General features: G+C 39.1%; 1 protein-coding gene across 5 annotated transcripts in view; it reads right to left on the minus strand.

Annotated features, from left to right (window-relative positions):
- Positions 1-19,103, minus strand: part of mpped2a (metallophosphoesterase domain containing 2a) — a 54,342-nt gene that overhangs the window by 13,432 nt on the left and 21,807 nt on the right. For all 5 annotated transcript variants that reach the window (XM_077023156.1, XM_077023151.1, XM_077023155.1 and 2 more), the window contains one exon: positions 14,385-14,610. In XM_077023156.1, the coding sequence (XP_076879271.1) occupies positions 14,385-14,610 (226 nt within the window). The remainder of the gene's footprint in view (positions 1-14,384; positions 14,611-19,103) is intronic.

Below are 19,103 nucleotides of genomic sequence, written 5' to 3' on the forward strand. Positions count from 1 at the left end.
TGCACTAGACAGTGAAAGTGGCTGAACAATTACGATGAAAAAATATCAGCACAAAAGCAATGTCACTCCGAGTGCTGATATATCAATCATGAGAAATCAAGAATATTAATTATATGTTATTTGGAATTACAAATCATGTAATTAAACCACAGGACATTGTCTAATAAGGAATATTAATATCTGAACAATAACATTTGAAATGTGAAGCTGAAGTATAAGGTTGCACATGTGGATTATAACGCTGGACATGTGGATTATAACGCTGGACAAACACGGAAGCATAAAAGTGCTGTAGAAACAGGTAATCTTTGCAGCATGATAAATGTGGAGATCACGCCACAGTTCTGAGGTTAAGTCTCAAAAGTGGCTCAGGTGTTCAGTTCGGCCCCCTCTCTTTCTGTTATTAATGAGAACTATACTGTTGAAAAGCTTGGAGAAGGCCCAACAGAAACCCTGTACTTCACTCTTCTACCATGCGGTCTACAGATCAAACGGTGAGGCTGAGCAGAGCTCACATGGCACACCAATTACTGATGTGGCATCTGCCTTACGATCACTCCCACACTTGCTCTCTTCCCCTTTACCTGCCAAACAACAGCTACCTTCCAGACTGAAAAGATTCAAAACCCCACAACAAAAGAATAGTAAAAACTCTGCGATAGAATGAGGTCAAATGTAAAGTGAAAGCTTGACATAAGTGGATAGACGGCAGCAGTAGAATGAAGGCCAGAGAATCCTGTTTTTCATTTTTGATGCAACACCGTGATATTGTTCTGAAAGAATCCAAAAATTCAGGGAAGGAGGATCTTCCAATGCACTTGGGTGGTTTCTTCCTCATGCTCTTAGGGAGTTTTTCCTTGCCACTGTTGCCCTTGGCTTGCTCACTGGGGGCTTGGGCTCGGACACTTGTAAAGCAGCTTTGTGACAATAACGCTATATAAATAAATTTTAATTGATTGATTGACTTGGGCAACTGAAAGAAGTGGATGTGGGCAACGATGGAGTATTAAAATATAGTGGTTTATGAAAGGCAGTGACAGAGCGAGGTGTCCTGAGACTTCACCAACTCTAGCACTTCAAAATTCTGAGCAATGGAGCAAAGCTGTGCTTAACAGGAAGAAAGAGAGCAAAACCTGGAAAAGATATACATTCTAGCCTTAATAGTATATGCTGTGAGCAGGTTTTGGCAGTGAGTCAGGATGTATTATACAAGTGAAAAAAAATTGACAAGTTTACACTCATATATGATACTGAAGTTTTTTTTGCCATTTAAAATTTGTCTGCATTTATGTAGAGCTGGGAAAAATGCTAAATTATTATCATAATATTTTCTCCATATTTATCAATTTCAATATTTAGAATGATTTATAATTTGATAATGCTGCCATCATGAAGAGTATCCTGCCAATGACTGAAGCCTAAGGTTTAAATATAAAGAAATCTGTGCAAAAAGTGTAAACATTGCAAACCAGTCTTTATATTACATGCACATTATATTACATTACATTATATTGCATAGTATATTATTGAATATATATATATTTCACTGCACAGTAAACAGCTTATTATCAGCAAGTTATCAGATGGTAGCCAAGTCTCCCACACAAACCATTAACATATAGAACTCCACCTATCCAGGGAGAGTTTCAAAGTCATACTGGCGTCAGTCCAGAAGCTACGGAAGTCAAGTCCATTTTATTTATATAATGCTTTTTACATGTGCTGTTCCAAAGCAGCTTTACAAACGCATGGGTCCAGATCCCTAATGAGCAAGCCAGGGACAACAGTGGCAAGGAAAGCTCCCCAGGCTGGAATTATGAAGAACTCTTGGGAGGACCAAGATTCAAAAGGGAACCCATCCTCCATTGGATGGCCCGGCTAGTAGCAGTTTTAACAGGTAACCCTATGTGACCAGTGTTAATTTACCTCAGTTGCTTGTGTTGCCCAAAGTGTTTCAGCACAATGGATTCTCCTCTTCCCATTTTTCTCACAATTTTAATTCTCACGTTAGATAAGCTGCTTGTTGCGATAAGACATTTGTTAGCCAGATGGTTATCCACAACAGTGGCCTGAGGCTTCAAACTCCGGTAGCATAAATGTGAATCCCTCAATGTATAAAACTGCAAAATGGTCATAAACTAACATGAGTGGAAGTAAATGCTGTGTGGTTTAATATTAAGAAATATAATTTTGAATGTTTGTTGAATAATCTAGAAACCGTAGAGAGAATTAGAATACTGTACATTTGAAAATGAGTTCACCAGGGGCAAAAGTGTTTGTGTTGAATCATGGGGTTGCCTGAGGAACCGTTCGATGCTACCTTAAAATCCATTCAGATTAAGGTATCTCAGTAGGCAGCATATTTAAGGTATCGAAGAATTGGCACAGCCTATGTGATGAAAAACGCTGTCTATATAGATATATCTCATATAGATACCTCACCACATTTTGGGACAGACTGGGATGACCGAGCAGCCCTCTTAAGGAATACACTGCTCACCTCAACAACATCCAACAACATCCAACAGGGTATCTGCACATTTTTTTTTATCTCAAATTCAATGACTTTTAAGACCTTTTTAATACCTCTCACAAGAAAAAAATAATACTATTACTGGGGATGCAGGTGTGTTCCACATCGTTGACGTGGGGGGGGTTTGGGGGGTGGGGGGCGAACAAAAATTGTTGACTGGGGGGGGGGGGTGCGCGGATACTCCAGCGCTAGGAATATAGCGCTAGGACCCTGGAGCAGTATTTTCTGCATGGTCCTAGCGCTGATTCGGCAAAGTTCACATCGCGCCATCTACCATGCGGAGTATACAGCCGTTGCGGAAATGATAATATACATATCGTCGGTAAAATAAAACAGAACAACTGAGCAACACACACTTATAATTATAATAAATAATAATTTAATGCCTCCCCTCATAAAATTTCAGACATTTTAAGACATTTTTAGGCGTTGAATATGGAAAATTAAATTTAAGACATTTTAAGACTTTTTAAGGACCCGCGGGTACCCTGTCCAAGGTTACTCTTGTAACTGGAACATACAGTGCTGCTTGAAACTTTGTGAACTCCTAGATTTTTCTGTTGTTTTACCATGATTTTCTTATTTTATTATCATCATCAGTTTTTATATGTGAAATAACAACATCTGGGACAAATGTATATGTGTCTACAATCAGGCAAAAAAAATCAAAAGACATGGTATTAATGGTAATATTGATAGAAGGAAGAATCTGCTCTCAAGAAAGAACAAAGTTACCTGTTTAAACTTTGCCAAAGAGCACTTAGACAAAGGCTTTAAGGAAGTCCATTCTGTAGACAGATGAGCCCAAAATGTAATTATTTGACCACAATCATAGGTGCCATGTTTGCAAGGAGGAGTGGGCAAAAATTCCAAAAAGCAGATGTGAGACACTCATTGTGGTTACAGAAGACATTTGGTTGACTTAATGGTTGCAAAAGGAGGTGCCACAAGCTACTAACTAAGAGTTCACATACTTGTGCATTTGGCAGGTTTTTCATTTTTGGAGAACTTTTGTTGCATAAATAATGAAAATATATACCTTATATATTTATGTCCCTTTCTTGGAAGGTCTGCTTTACAAATATAAGATTTTAATTAATGATTATTTGGATGGTTCACAAACTTTCGAGCAACAGTGTATGTTAATTGCTTGACAACCCTCCATTGAGTAGGCCACAGAGAACCTTAGTTTGGAGAGATCTTGCCAAACACAATATCCCAGCTCATACTCAGATGAGTATCCCAAGACTTATCTGGTCAGAATGGTGAGTTGGAAACACTTTTTGCTGGAGCAGCTGTGGCAGTGATTAGTATTGAGATGTTCCATCACATCAGGAGTCAATAAGTTCAGAGAATTGTCAGTCTTCCAAAGAGTGTAAAAGTAAAGAACATTTGTGTGGTTCAGACTGCTGTATAGATCAAATGCTGATTGTCTCCAATATCCATGCCAGACTCAAGGTAGCCACAGATAAATAAATTCATAAAAAGAATCAACGTGTAGAGATTGAATAAATCCATCACAGCTAGGAAATCAAGCTCGCTGACACACACATTATATGTAGCGTTAAAGATAATTGGATTCTTAGATCCTGTCCATTCATCTACCTTGAAAACACTAGGCCCTTCTACCCACAAGCAACGTGACTGAAGAGATGCAGGCTCTACTTCATGTAAAACACCATTTTCATAATGCCTATCATAGAGATCCATCATCAACTACTAAGTTTAGTGTTGCAAGGACGGACGGCGGTGGAGTGGACAGAGATGCGAGGAAGCTTTTGTTCTCCAAAGTAATGCGTATTTTATTTTTTCTTTTTGACCACTTTTCTTCCAATAGTGCAAGTATTTACAGTGTCCCCCAAAATAAAGTCAAAAACAAAATGCAGAACAAACTAAGCAAACTGAATATCTCTGAAATACAAAAATAAACAGGCTTCAAGATTGCCAGGCTAAATCAAAACTAATGATCCTGAACACTTCTTTACACAGCCAAGTCACCATACCAAACACCACTCAACACAACTACTCTCTGTCACGTTGAGGACCCCGGCCCCTCCCTTTTGGGCGTGTGTCAACGTTGTCCACGTGCTTTGTCTGCGTCAGTGTATATACGTGGTTAGGGTTTTGTTGTGTGATTAATAAGTCTCACCTGTGAATCGTCTCGTGATCACGTGGGGCTACTGTGGTTTGTCTATTTAATGTGCGCTCGCGCAGTGTCCTGTGCTCGTCGTTGTCTATAGTCTGCACGTTGTGTGCTTTGTGTTTGTTTTCTGTGCGCCGTTGCGCAATATATCAAAATAAAACGTGTCGTTTGGACCGGAGACCTGGACTCGTGTCTCGTCCTTGCTCCAGCACCCCAGCGTCACACTCTCGTTCTGGAGCCTCTCCTGGGCTTCTATACCCATAGCCCCTCCCACAGATGGGCACATTTGCCCCAATAAATCAATCAATTAAATAACATAATTTTAAATGAAAAATGACAACAGAAAAGAATAAACGCAAAATACATAAACACCCAAAATAAGTTTCACTAAAGAAAAATCCCCACTACACTTTATAAAATACATTTTCCCCAAACTTTTTGAATCCTGCAAAAGTATGAAAAAACTAAAACTAATACTAGAACTAATACTAGAACTAAAGCTAAGCTTAAAAAAAATTTTAACTACCGTACTTTCTCGTATAGAGTGCACCTCAATATAAGCCTACAAAGTTAAAAAAAAAAGGAAAATGTATTAGCTGCACCGGGCTAAACGCCGCATATACCTACTGAACTGAATACATTTAACTGAACTGATCAGTTTCCGATATTGTGCCGAATTCCGACTCCCCTGGTTAATCCGCGCAAAAAGACGTTACAGATTATATTGTCGATTTACGTTTCTATGCATGAATAAGAGCTAGACTTTAATTATCCATCACAGCAAATGGCATGGCATTATCTATTTCCAAAGCGACACTGGCTCAAGGGAGTTAATTATGTTAAATAAACACACTGGCTATACTGAAGTTCACCTCTGACCACATGACTTTGCAGAATTACAGCAGTATTATGTCTAAATATCTAGTTAGGACAAAAGTAGAGTGCTCAATGAACTACAGTCATATGAAAAAGTTTGGCCACCCCTATTAATCTTAATCATTTTTAGTTATCAAAATTTGGGTTTTTGCAACAGCTACTTCAGTTTGATATATCTAATAACTGATGGACACAGTAATATTTCAGGATTGAAATGAGGTTTATTGTACTAACAGAAAATTTGCAATATGCATTAAAACAAAATTTGACAGGTGCAAAAATATGGGTACCCTTATCATTTTCTTGATTTGAATACTCCTAACTACTTTTTACTGACTTACTGAAGCACTAAATTGGTTTGGTAACCTCATTGAGCTTTGAAGTAAAAATGATTAAGATTAATAGGGGTGCCCAAACTTTTTCATATGACTAAGTTATAATCACTGTAACTCACGAATATCATCTGTAGCTTCTTTATGTGTGTGCAAACGAAGGGAGTCGGATTCTGCCGGGGAGTTGGAATTTGGCATAACATATGTTGGTTTGAAAACAATTCTCCTGTCTTCACCTGTGTCTTGTCTAGTTCTGTGCATTTATAGTCCCAGTGTCTCCCATGTCTGGTCATCGGTTATTTTGTACTCTGTGTCGGTTTGTGCATTGTTCCTTCAGTCAGTTTAGCTATTCGTTTGTTTGTCCATTCGGTGTTTTGGTGTTCTTTGTCCCCCGTGCGATCTCCCTGTGTTCCTGCCTGGTTTGTGTGTTCTCCGTGTTTCGTAAGTCATGCCTGTGTACATTTCATGTTCGGACTGCCTACCTGTTAGGACCCCTGCCTGTTCTTTCGACTTTGCCTTTGGAATTCCATTCAATAAATCTCGCTCTCCTCAGCATTCGTGTCCGCCTCTATGTTCTGCGTCACGCAGTTCATTACAGTAATAAAAACTAGACCAAACATGCTCTAAAAACGAATTAAAACTAACTGAATTAGAAAAAAAGTCACAATTAAATAAAAATTAAACTATAATGGAAAAACCCAAAACTCGATCAGTCGATCAGTTTACATACCTTGTCTCCCAAGTAGTACCTACTGATATCGAAGTTAACTGAAGAATACCAAAGTTAAGCTCTGCTTTTTGCAGTCTGCACTTTACTGTGTGGTGTCATCTGGGTATTATAAAGCTAAAGGTCTACAAAGCAGTGGTTCTTACCACCCTTCTAAATCCCTGTGAGATATGTACTATATACTGTAGGCATGTCTTCATATACTACACATTGAATTGCAGGACAAAATTCCGGAAACCAAGGTTCTCTCCAGGGTGAATCTACCTTCAGTCCACACACTCATGATGAGAGCACAGACGCAGTGGATAGGCCATGTCATTCATATGCCATATGGAAGCATTTCAAAGTAACTCCTTTATTGGGAACTTTGCAGCAGAAAAAACACTACACTAAAAAACACTACAAAAACATTCTCCCTGAATGTCCAGAACTAACAGCATGACAATAGCGACATCTTCAAATATTCACATGCTTGAACTTCACCCACACTTGAATTGGCCTGAGCAGTTATCTTCAGACGCATTGTTAGCCAACCTGATTGTCGAAGTCTTCATTGACAATAATGGACCAACTGCAGTATCACTGAACTAATCACTCAGCACTGCAGTCACCCAAACTGGGCCAGAGGAACCTTTATGTCTTATGAGAAGAGAAACTGGAAATGTTTTGTGAACCTACAAAAGATAGAGAAAAGCAGGCGTCTGTGTTTGTTTGCTCAGGCTTCATTTCACTGCTTGGTAGGCACTGATGCTCATTACAGTTCTGTTTCTCTCTCTCAAATGTGCTGTTTGATCCCAGTAGTTAACAAAGAAACAACAGTGCAACGCACAGAGTGACCTATGATATAGGAAAAAATAAATAAATGTAGAAGCGAAAGACGTTCTAGCCACTCATCAACTGTCCTCTCTTCCCCTGCATTTCCTGACTCCCCCCTCCTGGCTTGGCGTTGTTTGTCTGTCTACTGGTTAAGGCTGTGGCTCTGAGAAGGATATGTATATACTGGCCACTAATTAATGCTGACAACCCTCCATTCCCCCAGGTCAAAGGTTATCCTGCAATCACCCAGCAGAGCAGGTAGCGTCTGGAGCGGAGAGAGATGCCAATCCTCCAGTCACACTCCTCTCCCCGAAACCCCCACTGCTATGCCCCTCCTTCCTACTATTACTATCCACTACAGAGCTGCTCTTTGTGGACTTGGGGGCACTGGTTTTCTTCTGCACTTTTTTTAGAGGGAATCAGAGACTCCACAGCATTTGTGTATTAGGGAAGTAAAGAACAGAAAATCAAGAGAGAGGGAAGAGAGGAGAATGTTGCTGGTGCTTACTGTTTACCAGGAGTCTCTGACAAAGAAACTCAGGTCTCAATCAAAGTAATAACGAATACTAAATTGTGAAAATGACAACAGAGGGCAAAAGAAACAAAGACTAATAAGCAGCTATGAATAACAAGGCATCTCTAACAATTCAGCACAGTATCAGGAGTGGCCGCCAGGAAAGAGGTTACAACACAATATTTATAAACAGCCAAGCGATCAAATAAATTACGGAAACCGGAAGTCTAAACACATATTATGCAAGACCAATCATATCATTTAAGATCAGAAACAGCTCTAAGGAGAAGCAAAAACCATGCTTATTTTTTGTCACCTCTCTCAGCACACATTCCAGCAGATGAATAAAGATATAATTTTATGGCAGTGTGTGTATTTGTGTGACACAGTAACTGCTGTCTCATCAACCTTTGACTGATGGACAGAATGTTATAGGGAGTAGCTAAATGCTGGGAGGAAGATCTGATGAGTAAATGATGGGGGATGTTTTTTGGAGGGTAGCTCTTTATCCAATCACACACTACAGAGCAAAGGTGATGACAAATGATGTGATGACACACACAAAACTGTAGGTTCCATAAAGACTATGTAGTATGGAGTATGGCTACTACTGTACTAGTCACCTGCATTACGATTTCACATTCTCAGTCGCAGCACACTCAGGACCCACGCTGCTTCAGCAGAGTGCAAATTGACCAGATTCCATTGCTGCATCCAACAGAAATCTTTTCAGTTAACATTGCATTTAGTGTTTGATATACCACTTTTGATTAACCCTGAAGACAGAAGTGAAAACTGCAGAAGAGAACTGGCCTTATTCCCTGACTCTACCAATCTTGCTCCTAAGAGTCATTAGGGAAAGAAACACTATGAGCAGGTGGGAATTGTTCACACTGTATGTGTGTGTGTGTGTGTGTGTGTATGTAGGCAAAGGGCAATGGGCCAACACAAGCGGGAGGAGAGCCTGGCGCCTGTAGTCCATTAGAGCCACTGAGAAATATTTACTCAGTACACACACACACACCCACACACACACACACACACACACACACACACACACACACTCTTACAGCGCTCACATTCATAGCCATGAACATGAGCATGTGAGTATTTAGCCTATCATTCAGACCTTACAGGAATCTCCACCAATAAGATTTATATTCTGGTTATGCACTGAGTAATGAGATGAGACTGATCTCCCATCGATCTGAAACTTGTTCAACTTGTTCAACCTCCACCCCATACAACCTCTACCCTCACCACCAAGCCCGCATTGATGGTCTGGGAGAGAAGTGCAGGTCATCCCATCAGTAGTCAGCTTGTCACATGATGGCTGAACCACATGGACACAAAGACTGGGCCAGCCATGGGAGATTAGAGCAAGCATGTGGCTTTTAAAAGCCACAAAAGTTTTCGCCACCCTCAAAACCTGTGAACTATAACCCTCTATAGTATTCATTTATTTCACACCACCCCCACAACTTCCCTTAATCCTCTGACCTTCAGTACTGCAGGTCATCCAAACCCATCATCTGCCAGTCTGAGGCAGCTAGCTGAGGCTCTGCTGTAACCCAACTGAAAGTTCTTATCAGGTTTTGCAATTTTCACTTATTTTTGAAGCAGCAGATCTACAATCAGCAAGGGTTAGTACAAAGCAGAATAAAGCTGACATTCATCATTCAGTTTTATTCTTCTCATACAAATTCAAAAGTGTCTTGTACAAATTCAAAAGTGTCTTGCATTGAGTGTGTTTGTATGTGTGTCGTGTTCGTGTGTGTGTCGTGTTCGTGTGTGTGTGTGTGTGTGTGTGTGTGTGTGTGTGTGTGTGTGTGTGTGTGAGAAAGAGTTCCCACTGACAAAGGCACTCCAGGGTCAGGTCAAGGTCTACTCTTGGGCCCTTGACAAAAGCAGCAGGATGTTCTAGAACAAAAGCACACCTCATGAAAGAGAAGTGACTGGGAACTTGGCATAAAAGCTCCCCTCCTGACAGTCTGCACCTCCCCTCACAGCCAATCCTCCTGACACACTCTGCACCTCCCCTCACAGCCCAGCATCCTGACACAGTGTGCATCTCCAGGGTTTTTTCTTGCAGAGAAAATCCTGAGGTAGTTGCCTCCATCAAATTTCGTGCCATGTCTGTCTTTCAACAAAACTACAACAGTGTCTTCATGGAATAGGACGGTGTACAGTGATGATGTACACTACACTTGAATCTAGTAGGTTTCTCTTCAAACTTTCTTTGCTTAATTTATTCAATAATAAGTGCAACAATATTGTGTAACAATACTGACTAAACTTGTTTTAATCAATAAAATGAAATGCATATTCCTAATGACAGAATCAGCAATGTTCATGCTTATACCTATTTTGTCACACATTTCAGAACAATTGGATAACAACAGTATTACTGCAGCAGAGTAGAAAATAGCTATATATAAATGAAACATGCACGGGTGCAGCAGGCATGTGTGGCTCACACAACACTTTATTGGTTCCATGATGACAGACCAAAACAACTGATAACAAATCCCACCCATGATTCCTCAACTTCCCAGTCACACAATAAATAGAATAAGAAAAAAAAAAGAAATTAAAACAGACACAAGCTATGGGGGAAAAGGGAAATCTGTTCTGCCATGTGACCAATATGGTGGCCATCTTGGATTCAACTTCCAATTTTTAAATGAGAAGGTAGGTGTGTGACACATCAAACTGGTAGAGAATTTCACCCAAAGAACAGTGGTGATGACAACACTCCTTTATTCATTCTCATGTTAAAACAGTGATAACACCTTCACGAGCAGCCTCCAATCACTACTCCCATACCAATCAGCCTCACACGATTATTAAAACACCTGTCACTCTCTCTACTCACTTCCATATATAAACTATAAATTGTTTGCTTTGAGCATATGTACCAAGCCCTATCTAAAACTTTTTTTAATATATGGGTGTTTCCTTACTTTTGAGACACACTGTATTTTAAACCAACAGAAACTGTGTAAACAAAGGTTACAGAGCCATTGCCATTGTACATATGATTGTCAAAACATTTCTTCTTTTGTCCTTGCAAAATGATGACATTTAAATTAGAAAAATATTAAAATTCTCAGTATTGACAGGTTATACTCTAAAGCTGCATTCCATTATAGGCTACCTATGTGAACCAACTTCTATCAACTTCTAACTAATCATGTTATAATGGCCAGTTTTAGTTATTCATCAGACACAATAATCTTATTTGAAGACCTATTTTGACCTTGTTATGTAGAGCTAGCAGGCTCTACATCAGGTGTAGCCAGTACTCCCGTACTACCTCTGATCCCCTTTCATCTTTTTAGGTGTGTGTGTGTGTACACCTAAACATCTTGACTTCAGTTTTCAAAATAGCTAGTCGATGTTCGCTTAGTTCCGAGTTAACTTTATAGCTAATTGGCGTTGACATAGCATTGTGGCCAACCTTTAACTGCAAATGCAAAAGCATTTGCTTTATTAGACTATACATACAAGTTTGCATACACAAATGCATAATAATAAACACTGCAGCTCATTAGTGTTTACCTCTTTAGCTCTTGGTTTATGTAATGGATAGTGTGTATTTGTTTGCATTTAGACCCAGACAATCCTCTAACAGTATAGTCCACCATCAAAATCTTCAATAGCCTAGCTGCGTGGAGGAGCAGTCAATGCAAAAACAAGTTTTATGATCACCAAGCCTCACAGATACCTTTTGTACATAACCATATGACACAATTGTGTGCTTAGTCTAAATGCTTTCTCAATCAAACAAAGAAAGATATCTGGCCACTGAATTGGTGGCAAGTTTGACAAATCACCTCTCAAGTCTACTATTCTGAAAGTATCAGGTAGAATTTATCCTGTTGCTATGGTGAGTTTGCTCATATAACTGATATGATGCCTATAATTTAGCTGAATCCCACATGAACTTGAGAGTGGTTTCTGCCCTTTATTGCAAGACCTTTATTTTGAGGGACCTTATTAAATCTAAATATCTGTGTATATGAATCATTATTGTGTAAGGGTAAAAGTGTAATAATGCTCAAAAGGGGACACACATACAAACAATATTTTGACATATGTTTTATTGATTGATTTAGCTTTTAAAGAAATGGCATCAGCATTGCGGATCAATGACATAAATCTCCATTTCTGTTAACAAAATGCATGCACATCTTTCTGGTGACACTGCTCCTGAAACCGCGTATATATTTGACAAATGCAGCCATAAAACCTTGAACCAGCCGTGAACCTCCTGCTTTCAGTCCCATTTCTTTTCAGTGCACCTTTATGCTTTAGGACATACATAGACAAACTACTGCGGTCCGATCAACGACTGTATGTATGATATGCCAAGAAACAGGTGCAGTTTTCAAAGAGTACAATATCAGCCGCCATTTTGCTACGAAGCAAGCAAACTACGCTAGCAAATAGTGCTACACAGTCTCTACTGTGTTAAAAAAAAGTCCATATGGAAAGTTTGGAGAAGCGTCTTTTAATTAAGCACAATGTGCGCATTTACACACAGCAGGGGTACAGTAGCTTAATTAACACGCCGCACATCGCTCTCAATTTAAAGAGCCCTTTCTAGTTTCTGCTGCAGGCAGGTTATTTAACGCAGTCTATCTCTCAGGACAATCCGTGATTTTGAAACTATTGAGCTCAAGTATTTTGGTAGGTAATAATATGTTTTGAATGTTGAAAGTGTTCCATTTATCTTTTTCCAGTAAATGTTAATTTCAATAACTTTGCACCTTCAATTGAAATGTATAAAAATTATATCTAAATGCTCCTGACTTGACCCCTCTGGCAAATTTTAGAACCCATTGTGGCCCGCAAGTCAAAAAAGTTTGCCCACCCCTGCTTTAGGACTTGAGTTCTTAAACGGAACATGAGTAATTATGTTAAATTATTACTGTAAATGAAAACAACTTGTTGTCTTTGATTAGATTTTAAACAGATTTTCTGTTTGTTACTTTGTTGTATTGAATTTAATGCTGAGCCCTGAGTAAAGTTTTTTCTTTACTAAAATATGCTTTAATTTTGATATTACTAGAACTCCTCAGATAGGCATACATTACATGTAAAACGTCTGCTTGAGGCAGCTGAAGGCATGGTACATGAGCACAGGTTTGGGCATGATCAGAATGGTACCACCACTGCCTCATAGTAGATTAAGCACTACAGAGAAACACTGGTGTCCCAAAGTTTAAAGAAAAATCATTTGTGTCCATTACTTTTATGGCCAATAAAACATTTTGATATTTTTTTGATGTTTCAATACCAAAAGGTGGTTTTAGAGAATCTTGAGTGCAGGATCACTACAGACACCATCCACACTTGGCCACCCAGGCTGTCTAAGTGAGACTTCCTACTACTGGACAGAATGACCAGCCTAGGGGCCATCTGTGTGTGTGTGTGTGTGTGTGTGTGTGTGTGTGTGTGTGTGTGTGTGTGTGTGTGTGTGTGTGTGAGAGAGCTCTAGGTTATCAATGCTCCTTCAGTCTCCCTGCGGACTCAAAGCTGTCACAACACACATTTAGCAGCTTTCACACTAAACAGTCACAGGGGGCTTCCTTCCTTGAGGCCCCATCAACTGGTCTCCTTCCTCACTGCCTGAGAAAGGCCTTCTCCAGTTATCTCTGCCTAGTCTAGTCCATCTCCACAGCTAATTATAGCCCACAACAGGTCAGCACCATGATCCAAATAGCTATTTTAAGATTCACCCAAAAAGAACAAGAGTAAGCTAGTAACTAAGGACAGGAAAAGGATAAACAGAAAATGTCAGGAAACACAAATTCTGTCTTGGTTTGACTCTTCATGGATGGAGGGTGTATTTTTTATTCTATTTTAAACTACATGGAAAGAACAGTAAGTTAAGCAGCAGAGAGACAGGCAACTCCAGCAAAACAGAAGCAAAGATATTCCCTTAGTTACAAAAGCTCAGGTCTGTGCCAGCTCCTAGAGCCAGCAGCACATAGACAACACGCATCACTTAACCTACTAGTGTAAAGCTGAAATCTCAGCATGCTACTGGTACACAGGTAGTGCCGTGGGGACCACTGTCATAGTCACACAAACACACATAAAACAACCATGTTTTGGGGACTCAGAAGGACAGAACTATGTAGATGTCTATGGGTCCACAGTGTTTCAGGTTCACTGGAAATCTTGTTAATCATTACACTGACTCACAGCTTGGAATAAAATAAAATAAATGGGCAAATTAGGGGTAGATAATCAATATAAAGATATTAACATCTAACAATGCCAAAAAGTTAAGTGTGCCTTATTATGGTGTTATAGTGATAATTTATGAAATCACAGTTATTGGAAAACAAGACAAAGGAACAATGGGTGACCCTAAGAAGACAATTTAAGTAAAAAAAAAAAAAAAGACCAACAATAATCAAAAGTGAACTCACCATGGTGTCCCATATATTCGAAAGCCTTTAACTGTGACATCTGTGTCTTGCAGGTAAATACAGTTCGTGAGGAGAGACTGCACATTGTCAAAGTCCTCAGGTTTGAGCTTGGAGACTGACGGGAAGCGGTAGTAATCCTGTTTCACCAGCTCAGCCATGAAGTCCTTATCGAAGGTGAGCTCGTGGTTCCCAGCGATGACCACCTTAAACTCGTATGGCAGAGTCCCTGCATACACAGCCAAAGAGACACATTTTTCCAAGTGAGGATTAAACTCTCTCACTTCGACTTGTCATCCACTATGACATCATTAGATGGCATCTGTGAGAGCATATTAATCATCTGCATACGATAAACATAGGATATATTAGCCTCTAGTGACTATTAAAAATGTTAAAAACAGTTTAAAATACAATACAACATTAAAAAATAATGTTAATGTACTATGGAATAATTGGAACTCAAAATATATGCACATAACAGAAAAAATATGTACTGACAATAAATGCAGGTGGAAAATGCAAGATCTTAATTTATTTATCTTTTGTACTTTATTTATTTTATTTTTTTGCAAAAAAAAATAAAAAATCTTTTGTACTTTAAATGCAAATACATACACACACACACACACACACACACACACACACACACACACACACACACACACACACACACGCACACAAACACACACACACACATACACACACACCCTTCAAATTTGCAGCAGTTTATTGTGCAGTCCTTTTGCTAGTCTTTTTCTTTCCACTATACAAAGAGAAAAATGTGCTGAGCCATGTGAAAGATAGAAAAGAACATGTGATATGAGAGGGCACGATGACCACTATGACCGCAGGTGAAAGGCCTGGTTTGTCCTCCCAGCATCTGTTCAACATCTTCCAGAGCATCCATAACTAAAGCCCACAAACTGAAGTAGACAGCAGTAAACATCGATTATAGCCACACTGTTCCAGGTTCCCATTTTTCCTCCCTGGCCACACGTTTTGTCCCACCATTGTGGCATTTTCACTGGGGCTATATTTGGGTGGGGCTACACAGGAGGCTTCCAACTCGGGGATTATGGCCACTACACACAAAAGCACAAGCACCTGCTTGTGTAAGCTCATCTGGTTCACAAGGTTATGGGTTAAATTCCAAGGTCCTTGTACTTCTGAATAAAAGCTATCTACCAATTGCTGTAAATAAATTTTGACCCAAATGACCCAAAGTGTATTGCTTTGCTTGTGCTCCAGTATGTGAGTGAGACAATGGAAATGCCTGAGGTTTGTCTGAATGCTCTCAGAACAATAAGGAGTTGCTCCTGGCTATCCTTTATTTTCATGAAATGTTTCAGTTTTATTTAGGTGATACATATTTATCTATGTTTTAAAACAGGAATGTTTTGTTATTTTGCTAAATCTTTTGTATTTGATCAATTTCTTCACATGGAGAAAAATGTGTTAATTATGCAAGAAAACAAGAAAAGTACATAAAAAATTATTTATAATAAGAATTTTATTTTCCTCCCATTGGGGCCAGCACAGATCCAGCATTTTCCGTATCACTGAGTTAGTAACAGAAATTAGGGATGCAAATCTCTGTGTCTGACAATTTGATTTGATTCTGATTTTTGGGTTCACGCTTAGATTCCGGAACGATGTTTATATACAAATGGTCTATAAATTATATTTCAATTATCTGCTAAGACAAGATGAAAAGACAATGTAAACAAATAGTACATATATTTAAAATCATTTAAAAATAAAAAAAATGATTTTATTATGTATAAAATCATTTTGCATTATTTTATATTTATACCAAAAATAGGACTGTGCATAAAATTTTGTAACTTAAAGTGCAAGTCTTAGGTTAGTTTTAGCTGCCAGGCTTTCTCAAAATCTATCAATGAACAAAAAAATTCAGTCCATCATAGTGCATTAACCTCTGACTGAAAATAAAATACAGACTTTACAGTCATAGTGCATTTATATTTTGTAAATCTTTAAAGCTTAACCATAAAAATGAAATACATTGCTACATTTTCAAAACTTAACCTAAAATTATACTTCACAGTCTTAACCACAGTGCACCCGTGTTTGGTAAATCTTGAACAAAATGTTTAAACCTGTGCAGTGTCTACACAAAAACACCATGACTAAGAATTGCGATCCTTTAAAGAATCTTTTTTTTTTAGCACCCCCCAAAAATATACCCCAGACCTCTGCATTCTGCAGTCATCCACCCCCCCCCCCCCCCCCGACACACACACACACACACACACACACTGACAATCTCGCACCATCCCTCCTGCATATATTTTCCATTTGTTGGTGTCTCCAGACTGAGTGTGAAGCCCTGCTGTATCTACCACTGGCCAGCTGCTGAAGGAAGCTGGGGACCTGTAACACAACCACTAGCCCAGCACCTGCTCCTGCCCACCTGGACACAATTTCCACAATGTATTATTGCCATCAAAATGCAGTTTTCAAAACCGGTCGGCATCTATGAAAATCTCATGTGGGCTTATGCAGTGGAAAGTTGTGTGCTTCAGAACCATCTGATTCATGTAAACTGTGGTTTGAACTGGTAATTCTTCAACAATAACATGTGAAATCAACATGTGCTTGGCACTTTAATTAAATCTCTTTAATGAAAGTTTTTTTTAATGAAAATCTATTATTTTAATTACATATCACAGGTCATAGCATAACACTGCATAATTAAAATCAAATTAGAGCATAAGAAAGCGTTTGATAGTTGCATCTCAATCTTCAGAAGGTAACTGGGTCAGGAGTTTTAATATACCTTGATGTTTTCAGATGGGCAGGATAAGCAGACATATCCCGTACAAAAGTACACAGGCCAGTTTCTGGACCGCTTTAACAATATAACTAAAGCTTATTTTTTTACCCATTTAGAATTTCATAATCACCACAAAAACATTAATGTATAATGAATATTAGTAATGTCACCAGTGAAACTGCTGGCCTAGCACCCTACCCATAAATTAAGGCAGAAGCTATGAACTAAAACACATTAGTTAACAGTGGTTAAAACATTCAACTGGATAAAAGCCAAAACAGAGGGCGATAGAGAGAGGACAGCTCACACTCCTGCAACGATTCTTAATCACTCATTAACCACCCATTCTATGGACAACACGTTGTTCGATCCCCAAGATCCACAAAAAGAAACTCTAAATTAGACTAAGCAGGCAAGTGGTGCTAAAAAAAAAGAAAACCTAATAGGAAAAGTCAAAGATGAAGAGACAGTGCAAAAGAGAGGGCTGAGGGAGGAGAATTCACATTTAGTGCTGTCTGAAGTAAACGGTGAATTTCACAGCGCGAGCTTGGCTCTAAAACCAAAGCAGCACAGCAAAGGAAAGACAGGCACACATTTATTACTGGATGGAGGAACAACCTTGGAAATATGCATCCACATGTCACACATGTTTAACCCCATCGAAACAGCAGCTGAACACTTTGCTCTGGCAGGGAAAATGCAAAGCTCTATTTCTATTCACTTTACAGCCAACCTCAGTCAGCATATAGTTTGTTCTGTTCATTTGTACTAAATCAAAAGGCAGGAAGTAGTGACCTGGCTTTGAAACAAAGTAAATGTATTTTATTTCTCAATACATACATTTCTCAATAACACTGGAAGCCAGATTAAAAAATGAAAGAAGCAATATAAAGTAAATTCAGCAGAAACATCTCTTATGTGTGATACAGAGCATTACACATGAAATGGTACACAATCCTACACATCTTCTGAAGCTAACAGTATTACATGCTGGAAAAAAGAAAAAAAAATAGGTATGTGTGTAAGGTATGGAAGGGATAGATAGAAAGAGAGAGGGATCGCCCCTCTCTTACTCACACATTTCACGTGAAAAAGGAGACCATCTTTGAGGAAGGCATCTTTTCACTGAGCAGACTGCTACTGGGCAGGGGGATGGATGATGATGCTGGACTGATTTGTGCCCTTATTGCCATGTGGCAGCCGCCTCAAACATGTCCCCTGGATCCCAGACCCCACCATAGTCCTGAATTACTGTGTGTGAGTGTGCTCATGTATGTGAATGTGTGTGTGACAAATGTGTATGCAAACAAAAATGTCTGCATATGACTTTTGACTTCTGCATATGACATAAGCTTTTGTTTGGGTTATAGTGTGGGTAAAAAAGCAGCTCTCACTTCTGCATTGGTACTGCACTGGTATAGAGCAAAACAGGTTTTTATGTTTTACGAGTTGAAACAGTGGCAGTTGCCCATATGTAATCTCTCCACATTTAGCCCTGATCTGCAGTCCTGATTTTCAGATTCAGCCTTCTGTAAGAGTCATGTCTGGTCTGGTACTGCTGGTGAGTAGTGATGAGCCGATATAAGTTTACCAAGCACTGCAGCGCTGTGGTCAGAAACTGACAATTAATGATGGGCTGGAGGATGATGTATGACACCAGATTGACCAAAAAAGTGCCCGTTGACAATGAACACATTGAGATTAAAATGGCTCATTCAGAATATGCGTGCTACCCATGTAATGACTAAATGTCAGTTTTTGAGATAGGGTTTCTTAATATAGAGGGTGCATTAGACCAGGGGATCATCTCCTGTTTCCAAAATGCATCAATGACTGCTTGAGAAAGCTGTTCTACTTTGATACTTGAAGAAAAAAAACATGCTCAATAAAATGTAGGCTACTTGTGTTCAACGGTTTATTCA

The sequence above is a fragment of the Brachyhypopomus gauderio genome, chromosome 12 (assembly GCF_052324685.1).
Source record: "Brachyhypopomus gauderio isolate BG-103 chromosome 12, BGAUD_0.2, whole genome shotgun sequence".
NCBI lineage: Eukaryota > Metazoa > Chordata > Actinopteri > Gymnotiformes > Hypopomidae > Brachyhypopomus > Brachyhypopomus gauderio.